Below are 10,776 nucleotides of genomic sequence, written 5' to 3'. Positions count from 1 at the left end.
TTCCGTATTAATTTTTTTACTAAACCAAGTTCAATATATTTGCGGCCCTAAAAATTTTAATTTATTAGATTTGAATTTATGAAAAATTAATTTTTTTATTTTTGTAAAAAGAAGGGTCACTTACTTCTAAAATATTTTCCTCGAAATATTCTTCCCGGTATCATTCCCTCTTTGTCTCTCTTTAAATGCCATACTGTCCGTAAAATCAAAGTCATTACTTATATAGACGGAATTTTCTATGCCATTCAATTGTTGATAATTGTGAAACGTTAGTAAGCATCGTTCAAATTGGCTAGTATTTATTATTTATACGCGATAAGATTTATCAGCGTAGATGGAATACTTAAAAAATATCAGTTGTTTTTATTGGTTAGGTCGAGTGATAAACATTTAAAACTGAAATTTTAGAGCTACTACATTATTTGTCGCGCAAAGCTAAATACGAGTATACCTGTACTCATTGATAAACCAATAAATTAATTAAAAAAAATTTATTCCAGCAGAGACTGTGGTAACCTTTGACTTCAGTTAAGACTCGAGCGTCAATTAATCAGGAAATCAAGTTTGTTTATTTTAATCGTTGATTGTAACAAAACTAAAATATCGTTTTTAAAATTAAACATTTTCAATATATGTTAATCAAGAATTAATACACGATAATATTAATATGTATACATATTTTAACGAAGTTTAATGTGTTCATTCAATGTAAAGAACACAAGTATAAGTCCTACGGACAGGAAGTCCATAAGACACATATGTGGCATTCCCAATTAAAATGTCAGTTACCGCACATATAAACATGAACAAGTAATGTTCATATTAACCTGTCCGTAGACGTCTATACGACGGTATGCAAATTTATGTAAGTAGTTAAAAATGCAAAAATTAAGTAGCTCTAAAAAACTTTTAATTAGGTCATGACTACTAGTGTAAACTCCAAATAATTGAATAGAAATTTTTAGTTTTCAAGTGTCAATGAACAAATAGTTTTAAGACAATTTTTTTTTAATTGTCAACATTGAAATTGATCAATCGAATCGCCTAATCGGTTTCAGTAAAATAATTGGAAAAATGATTTAAAAACAGTTGTTTCTAAAAAGTTTTGTGTTAATCAATTGTGTTTAAATATCGTAAAATGCCGTTGTGTTGTATGAAATTGATAAATTAGTATTGGTAAGTAAGCGCTGTCGTATGGAAGTATTGTCTAGTTGTACTCATTGCAAACGACAAGCGACAAGGTTTATAGTAACACCCATTTTCATTGGTGTAATCAAAATACTAGACGTTCTTTGAAACGGATCGTTCAGTATCGCGGAAGTGATGTGGAGACTCATTTTTTAAACGGGTCGTGTGCGTCTACAAAATCGTTACCCTTTCCAAGTTAAACGAGTAATGTCCGTGATATTGTTATTTTTTGTAACAGTCCGTTACAAAGTCAATGAATTGTGCAGTACAGAATTTAGAGTGGGACGTACGATAGTTTCCCCTTCACTGGTCCCCATCTGCGAGTCGGCTGTCATCGACCAATGGCAGACGTCCGGAGTTGGTCTACCGGGAGGAGCGTCCCGTCCAACACTGGGCAGGTCGTTTGCCGGTGCCCGCATCAGTGTTAACCCCGAAGCCGCAACCGATCTGTCTGCGCCGAGTACCGAGTCATAAATCGTGAACATTGTCCGATTTAGTGTAATCACTGACCGCGTTTAAAACACTTGGAGGTTATAGAGCCAATTTGATTTTTTACGATCCATGTGTTTTTTCATCTGAAGTACTCCACATAAATAGTTTAATATTTTCTTTTGTGTAATTATTTTTTGTTTTGCATTATTGGTTATTTTTTGTGTTTCCTACAAAACAATTTTCATTATGGCCAAATCCGTCTTTTTTAGGTAAGTAGGTAGTGTTATTATAGATTTTCGTTTGGTTTAAAAAAAATCGCAAACTTATGGTCACAATAGTAAAACAGATCGCAGTGAAAATGTTAAGTGATTCTTTTTAATTAAGGACTTTAAATTTCAAAAATATGTTGAACTTATACGAAAAACGATTCAAAATTATTCATTTGTCTTTATTGACATTCGAAAATAATAATTTTTAAAGTTTTTACTTCAGTGGGTTTTTCAAAAAAAATTGCGTAGGCTTATTTAGGTTGTGGCGAAAACTAAGTTAAAGCATTGCAATATACTTGAAACAAATTAGAATAATAAACTATTAATAATGTGCAATATGATTTTTATGCCCTTAAACATTTTAGTTGTTTATATTTTAGTTTAATAAAAAAACTTGACAAATTAACATTATTTACTCATAAAATTTGTCTGGTAAGTTTTGATTTCCGAACCAATTATTATCGTTTTTATTTTATTTAATATATTCCTAAAAAGAGTTCTCGGATTAGAATTTTCAGAATACATTCCTGTTTAAAAATGATTTAGGAAAAAAAAATAATGATCAGCAGTAATTTCTGAACGTTTTATGTTACTCTAGAGTAAACAACGAGGTCTATTGGGGTTTACTCAAGTTATAAGTAAAATAAGTCAAAACTTATTTACTTTAGATAAAAATGAAAAATAATTTTTTTATGTAGTAAAATATTTTTTTCAATTGAAATGACATTTGCGTAGAGATATTAAACAAATTAAAAGATATTTGATTCAGACGTAAACGACTATTATTAAATAAACATCTTACATAACTAAAATATATAAAAAAAAAGGTATAGTGCAATTTAGAAATTTTATTAATATTTAATGAACCTTTAAATAACTTCACGCAAACTTAATTATTGCACGTCACAGTACCGTAGGGCTTAACGCAAATGATACCTCAGTGCAGTCTATGGATATGATTTATTTAAGATTTATTTATTTATTTATTTGTCTTTGGATTAGATATAATGTTCACAAAGAATATTAGAGCGATTTATAATAGTAAAAAATTATTCAAATTGATATTCTGTCTGACTCTCTTCACTGACGACATTACTTATGTTTTAGCTGTCGGTTAGATTGAGTCTACGCTTTCAGATAATAAAAAATATCAAGATTTTTAATAAAATACTGATTTAGCGTTGCTGAATATAATTTTTGGTAACAAATACTATCCTGGTTTTTAATTTAACATCAGTAGTTTTGTGGCTTATCCGAATAAGGACAGTAAAGACTTAATTACTGTCCATACATCATATGTCTTGATTTAATTATGGCGTTTTACTCGGTAATTTTGATGTTTTAAAATAAACAACAGTAAAAGTTTTATTTTTAAAGTTCAATGAAACCATATTGTATACAACATTAATATTATATTTGTACTTTTATTTTCGCATAATTTGTTTTATTCAGTAATAAAATTCAATTTTTGTCTGTTGAGCTTGATTTGCATACCTAATTTGATATAAATAATTCAATTTTGTTTACCCGTTTAAATATTCATGTTTTGGCGATGAGATAAGTAATTTTACTGTAATATTTATAAAAATAATTATTCGGTTTGAATTGTTTCTGATTGTTTATCGGTACTTTCTAATAATTGAGGATTTTATTACTTCTTCTAAAAAAGGCTACCTACTTTTTTTCATACTCTATTAAATAAAATCGATAGTCTTGATGTCACGCCAGTAGACAATTAATGAATAATTTAAAATATCAAACATAAATCTTTAATCGTTTTTGTTACTCTGATGTATTAATTCTATATTTTTTCAAACTATAAATTATTCATAGTGAAAAGTAAAACGTACTACTGATCGCTGTTAGTTTATATGTCAATTTTTCAAAGGGACAAAACATGTGTTGTAATAGATTCGACTAAATTAGGCTGAACGTCTCTGAGATAAATTTCTGAATCATCCGTGTTTCTATTTTGGATAAAATAATATTAGAAACACTTGAATGAAAAAATTGAATTATAAAGAAGTGCATGGGTAACTATTGGAATTTTTTTCAATTGTTATTTTCTTAACAATATGTACAAAATAATATGGTGAAAATATTTTTATAGGGACAATAAAAAAATTTCTTATTTCTATCCCAAGATAATGTTCCGAGTACGCTCCTAATGAATTGTACAATTGGTACGAATAATTAAATTATACCTATTTTAATCATCTATTTTGTAGTAAAATAATATAAATTAATCTGATAAAATATTTAAGTAAAGGTTCAGAATAAGGGCATTAATTTTTACAATAATAGAGTTTAAAAATAACCCAGTCAATGTGTTAAAACATAATGACACGTGTAATTATTAATTTTTCTTGGATGGTCGTCCACTTTTTTGCTTCTTGTAAATAAAAACACGATCTATTGTTTCCGTGATTCCAGGTAAAGTTACAATGACTAATTAAAGATTAAATAACAATTGTGAGACAATCCAATTAAAACAAGAATATGTTAGATTCTTAAAGTTCTGTTATTTTTAACTATTTAAATAAAAAAAAAAAAAAAATGATTTTTTAAATCATTAAATATTGTTTTTTTATAAGCAATAATTAAAAGACAAATTACCGTTTTTCTTTTATATTATAAGAATAGAATTCTTCTATTATCTGGAATGGGGAAATCAATAGTAGGTAAACGACGAATTTAAAAAAAGGTTGAAATTGAAATTTTTTATCGTGGACATCTATGGAATTTGTTTAATGTATTTATCATCCGTAAGTTTACTGATTTTTTAGACTCCTCCATGTGATTTCACAATAAATTGACATCTAAGTGCGGTTGGGTCTTTATTAATAATCAATTAGATTCACCTTGAAGTCTTATTTCAAGATAATGTGTTTCTAACTGAAAAACTGAGTAGTTGATTTATCTTTTACAGATTATGCTAATATTTTTCAGATGTTGACAACAATAGCGTGTCCATTGCGCTAGTTCATTCGGAGACTGCCCATGAAGTTGGGACGTTCAGCGAGTACGACACCGTCTCCACAGCACCACCAGTCGTCCATGTCACCCACGGCAGGCACCAGCGTCCGGTGGTCGCATCGGAACAGCGCTTTCTATCCCGTCAGGCATTCCGATACGGTTCCAAGCGACCTGTCGATATCCATGACGGCGGCCGGTGCTAATCACCTCTCGCCGTACGGCGGTTTTATTAACGGTCTCATGCCCATGTCGCCTTACTTGTGGCCGCTGATGATGCCGTATTCGCCGTTGACCGGCTGCAGCGGACACATGATTGCAGCGGCAGCGGCTGCAGCGGCCGCCGCAGCATCTTCCACTAATTCGTCGGCCGGCACAACGATTCGCGTGTCTCCGGACCGTGTCAGCGACGACATCGGCCAAACGCCGGAAAAAGCCAAGTTCGGTGAGCATTATAAAAAACTGTTTTCATACGGTGTACAATCTAGTTATTTTTTTAATTAGCGCGCGCCATTGTTCGTGACACGTTATTTTTTCGTGTATTTCTCAAATAATTGAAAATTATGTTTCAGACGACGCGTCCGATTCGCCGTTGAACTTGAGCGTGAAAAAGAGGAGTCAAGAGATCTGGTCGCCGGGCAGTCTGTGCGAAAAAGAAAAATCTCCTCTGCCCTTACCGCCGAAAAACTTCACCTCGGACAACTCGTTGGGCGTAGAGAGGTCTTTCCAGGTTAGACGACCCCTCACCAGAAGCATAACGCCTATGTTTACACGCACGCCATTTGCCTAAGTAAATCGCTCCGCACAGTTTTATTTTCATGCACTTCAACGCTGCAGTAGAACTTGTTAAATTTTGTGTTGTACACTTAAGCTTTTTCGTGTTAGGCACCGTTTTAAAAAACCTCTCTGTTGTCGACCCACAACGGTCGACGACCATGTTCTCTATACATCAGCAGTGTTTTATCGTCGAGTTGCTCGACATTTCGACACGGGTTATGTTATGTTAATTTGTTTGTGGAAGACACTTTTTTTTTCAAAACTATAATTTTAGAATGATTTTGTGTCGAAAACAACGATTTAATATTTTTAATTGGCTTACTAAACAATGTTAACCGACTTTATTTTGCTTAATTATCTTGTATCATTTTAGGTGGATTTTTTTATTTTAAAATAGAATTTAAACATACGCAGTTCTCGATTTAACGGTCCAATTCAACGCATTTAAACCTCATAATCATTTCTTTGTATTGTCGCGCAAACCAAGAAAAGAATGCAATAATTGTGTAACTCAATATGTGATTTTATATTTTCTTCGACGATATGCTTTTCATAAAAATATAAATCGTCCACCCGCGCCCGTAATTTGTAGTCATCTAAACGGTGTGTGTATTGACCATTAAAAAACTCTGAGTTTTGTGTTTTTAATTAGGTTTTCAGTTTACAAAAAAAGACGACTTATGGTTTTCAGGTCATTAGAATGCGCGCAATTGATAGTTATGGGGGCCGGTAAGTGAACTCATTGTCAACGTGTTTTCATTTGATTATCTCTTATCGAAAAACCATAAAAAGTGTTTTTTTTTCGAAAGCGCTACACGTTTAGGCGATATATCGGTCGTTAAACGCAGATAGTATACACAGACAGATACAATCGGTACGTTAATTGGCAATCATAAAAAAAAATAAAAATAGTACATGCGACCCAACTGGCCGACAATGCGATGTCGTCATCCGACACCGCGAACGACAGTAATTATTATTTGACACCACGTGCGGGTTAATTAACCAAATGGCATGGCGTGACAGCGGCGGCAATAACAAGAAAGTTTTAAAAAAAAATTACCGATCAAATCCAACAATTTGTGTGAATAGATACATAAAGTCGCAATCGATGCGTTTCGGATTGTATAGAGCGTTTTTTTAGTGTTTAGTTGCGCTTAATTGGTCCGCTCTATGAAATGAAAATGCGATCGAGAAATAATTGTAAGCTGGGCGGGTCCTCGTTGAGAAAGAGTTGCTGCCTTTGTGGCGTTCGTAGATAAATACTCGGAGTTTAATATAATCGAGTACGATTTTTTTTTCAATTTGTGGGCGCCAGATACAAAACTGAACCGTGTAAAAAACGATTAAACACAACCCGTTGACATTTTCCGCCGTGCGTTACCGATAAGAGATACTGAATATTGTGTTACAACGATGCGTGTCGGCTGAGCTCGTGAAGTCATAATTGTGTAAAAAATAAAAAGCTATGTTACATCTGTCGTTAGAACGACAACTCGGATTAATGGCATGCGGGTGGTGTTCATTATTATTGTTATTTTTTCAAGCTGCTCCTCTTCCATACGGTTTGTTTAAAAAACGCCTGTAGTTATTTCACGCTCGTTTGTTATGTTTCCTTAAATAATAATTCATCGGTTCGATTAAGAAAGTGTTTTCTTTGCAATCGACCTTTGACGTCGGCTACTGCGACAACGTTAACATTATGATATTCGATTACAGTGCAAGTTGTGCGGCAAAACTTTCAAAAGGTCTTCCACTCTGTCCACTCATCTGCTGATCCACTCGGACACCAGGCCTTACCCCTGTCAGTTCTGCGGCAAGAGATTTCACCAAAAGTCGGACATGAAGAAGCACACGTATATACATACAGGTAAACGCGATACTGCTTTCCGTAGTGCTTTTCAATCGAACCGTGTGACGAACGTTTTTTGTTCTGTCCCCCGACCCGTGTCAACGTTTAATTCCATTAAAATTCGTTGAAATCACATTAACTCGGATTGTATTTTTCGATGACGACTCCGGCAGTGGCCCGGAGGAGGTAAAAACGACACGCGTTTGGAGAGAGTGGCCGTTCACCGGAACGGAAAGGGAATGATAAACAAATAAGCCGAGCGGCAAGGTAAACGAATAAGTGTGTCTTGACGGTTGGCCGGAGATTTCACGGGGCACGTGGGCCGTAGGGGAACACTCGGCCGGAGTCATGTTATCGAGTGCAATAACACGACAACGACGGCGAACGCGCGATAGCGTCCCATACTTGTAGGGTAGCGGGCGGCCATAAATAATGCACGGCGCCCAAGTTGGGGAGGCCATTAACACTCGATGCGAAACCTTATTATGTATTGTACTCGTTTCGTCAATATTTATTTAAACGGTTCCGGAATAGCTAACGAAATATCAGCTAAACGTTAAAAATTCTAACGAAAAATCGAATTCTCCGAGTGTACCGGTAGTAATTGGGGATTACTTTTTGACATGGAGTGTTGAGTTGGATAAACAAGTGCGCAGTAGACGCTCTAAGGTTTTCTATGAATAGAATAATAACGTGCGCGGCGGTATTGGTGTTAATAATTTCCAAAACGTTACGAATAAATCATTACCGCGGAATGGCGATTTTTAAACTCGGGTATTGTGCAAACACATAAAAAAGTAATAATTTCTCATAAAAATGTACGTTTAGTTCGACATAGATGTCGCACTTGTTAAAAACCTGTCCACGGTAAATATTTGTTTTGAATACTCGTTGTAAATTTCAAATGGGAACACTTAGGTGACTTACGAGTTTGCTGTTGAAAACAATGATTTTGTCTGGCGACACTAGACATATGGTAACGCGTATTTATCTTTTCCCGCCGTTGGAAGACCGTGTTGTCCAAACGTCTATATTCGTGTTGATCGCTGTGGAAAGGTTACAACCTTCACACGATAAACTCTGTAAAGTCCCTCCCCTCTCGCAATATAAGTATAATATATCGAGGATTTCGCGCGTCCTACGTGTATTTCAATATCTGTCGTTTTGCAGGCGAGAAACCTCACAAGTGCGTCGTGTGCTACAAGGCGTTCAGCCAGTCGTCCAATCTGATCACTCACCTGCGTAAGCACTCGGGTTACAAGCCGTTCCCGTGCGGCCTGTGCGACAAGGCGTTCCAGAGGAAGGTGGACTTGCGCCGGCACCGGGAGAGCCAACACCCCGGGTCGCCGGCCCAACAGTGTCAGATCACCAGCACGACGGCGGCCGTCGCGGATTACCAGCAGCAGCAACCGCAGCCGCAGGGAAGCGCGGAAAACAACAGTTAGTCCGGTCCCTCCGGCCGTGAGCGTCCTAGGCGTGTTGTTTTGTAAATAACTATTTATTCGTATCACCGGGACGGGACGACAACAGACAGCTCGCGCAGAACTCCAACGAGCAGAGAGTAGTGGACTCTTGGAAGGATTTTCCAGTGGGCAATTAGGTTGCTGAACGTGCGCCAAGTCTGCGCGTCCGATGCCAACGCATTGCATACTCGGTGGCAGCTATTAAGAGACGGTCATGTTTTCCGGGTCTGAACGGCTCTGGAGGTGGTCGAAAACTCTGAACCTAGTCGGCGCAGTCGTCCAAACGGGTCTAGTCCGTCAAAGCTTACCAAAAAAAAATATTATAAAAATTAATAAAAAAAAAAAAACGTTGTAGTGTAAATCTTTGTTAAATAATATCCGACTCGCAACAAACCGCGTTTACTTCGGTATGTTAATGCGTTTTTTGATATTGTACACCTGTCCCACGAAAATGTACGGTAATGCATGTAACGGGTTAAAAAAACCGGTGTGGTAATAGTAAAATTTGTATGACTAATTTTACATTCGAAAAACGCAATCTCAATGTGTAAAATGTTATTCCACACGGCCAACAGTGTAATTATTGCACACAACGCGCACTCTCCAGACAATAAATAGGTTAAAATTTAATCGAAAATTGTTTTTTATGTTGTTTCTTTATCGGTTTTATCGACACAGTGTAAAAACAAATGAATGACATATCGGTCCGTACAGACTGTGGAATCATTATTTTAATTATAACTATTTTTTTTATATTGTACAGAGTAGTACCAAATGAAGAAAAACGAAATGTTATGTTTTTTAATTGATTACGGTTAATAATAGTATTATTATTACATAGTTATGATTATTTTTCGTATAGTTCCTTTTTATTAAGAATTATTATTTAAGCATCTTTTTGTAACGCGTTTCGATACGTGATATATTATTATACTTTTTAGTCAAATAATTATTTTAATTTGTATAAACACCAAAGAAGACATGATAATTATTTATTTTCACGTGCCATTGTGCACAGCCTCTCACCCATATGATCACAAAATAACGCACACATTTATATACCCACCCTCACAGTCACCAACTCATTCTTAAAAAAAAAAAAAAAAATGTTTAATTTTTATTTTAGTTAATGATTGTATTTATATTTCTCATTTAATGCTTATCGCGAGATATGACTTGGAAAACAAAAAATAAAAACAGAAAAAGTTGATAATAAAAAAAATTTGACTATCTTAAAAAGTTGTTGTATTATTTTTTTTAAACTCAATTTACTGTACAATCCAATCCTGTACCGGTCGAGTAATAGTGAAAATAAATCGCGTGTTGGGTTATTATTTCACTTTTCTATCTAAAAAGTGATGCGGCAGTTCACTTTTACTGCCGTTATAACCGTTTTTCTATAATTACCTGTACAACAGACGTTTTCTTTATTTTACCTTCAACAACTGTGGTTTGTTATATATAAATTAAAGACCGTTGTCTTGCTACTATCAGCTACGGAACACAGACATACATGTTCTCGGTCCGTTGTGACACCTGTCGGGCAACGGCAAAGTCACCTGCGCCTTTAAGCGCACCTATACGCGAGGACCAATGCCAGGTGTACCTTGTGTATGTAGAAAGCCCGTGTTTTAAATTAAACGTATATTGCTAAAAAATTACTTAAAGATTTTGTGCGCCACCTGTATATTAAGCTCTGTCAGAAATGTACTCTTGGCTTGAATGGCCATGAATATTTTAACGTTAAATCTGAAGACAAAAATTGAAGAAAAAAAAAACATTTTCTGTTGTCAAACAACTGAATCGTTAAAAATGATTGACT

The 10,776-nt window shown here is 35.0% G+C and overlaps 1 protein-coding gene across 2 annotated transcripts; it reads left to right on the top strand.

Annotated features, from left to right (window-relative positions):
* Positions 1-1,513: 1,513 nt before the first annotated feature.
* Positions 1,514-10,117, top strand: LOC126900120 (fez family zinc finger protein erm-like). Of its 2 annotated transcripts, none has more exons than XM_050675613.1 (5): positions 1,514-1,889; positions 4,819-5,307; positions 5,435-5,592; positions 7,359-7,509; positions 8,662-10,117. In XM_050675613.1, the coding sequence occupies exons 2-5, from the start codon at positions 4,890-4,892 to the stop codon at positions 8,934-8,936; spliced, it is 1,002 nt and encodes a 333-aa protein (XP_050531570.1). In that variant the 5' UTR covers positions 1,514-1,889; positions 4,819-4,889; the 3' UTR covers positions 8,937-10,117. The 2 variants fall into 2 exon arrangements, with proteins under 2 accessions (XP_050531570.1, XP_050531569.1); XM_050675612.1 differs by having other exon boundaries at positions 1,515-1,889; positions 4,839-5,307.
* The last annotated feature ends 659 nt before the right edge of the window (positions 10,118-10,776 follow it).

Source organism: Daktulosphaira vitifoliae, unplaced genomic scaffold (assembly GCF_025091365.1).
Source record: "Daktulosphaira vitifoliae isolate Bord-2020 unplaced genomic scaffold, ASM2509136v1 Scaffold_2, whole genome shotgun sequence".
In the NCBI taxonomy this organism is placed as follows: Eukaryota; Metazoa; Arthropoda; class Insecta; order Hemiptera; family Phylloxeridae; genus Daktulosphaira; species Daktulosphaira vitifoliae.
This window is presented reverse-complemented; position numbering and strand designations above follow the sequence as displayed.

Coding starts and splice junctions, on each gene's coding strand:
- LOC126900120 (XM_050675613.1), top strand. CDS start 4,890: ATGAAGTTGGGACGTTCAGCGAGTACGACACCGTCTCCACAGCACCAC. Junction 5,593..7,358: donor GCGTAGAGAGGTCTTTCCAG/GTTAGACGACCC, acceptor ATTCGATTACAG/TGCAAGTTGTGCGGCAAAAC. Junction 7,510..8,661: donor GCACACGTATATACATACAG/GTAAACGCGATA, acceptor GTCGTTTTGCAG/GCGAGAAACCTCACAAGTGC.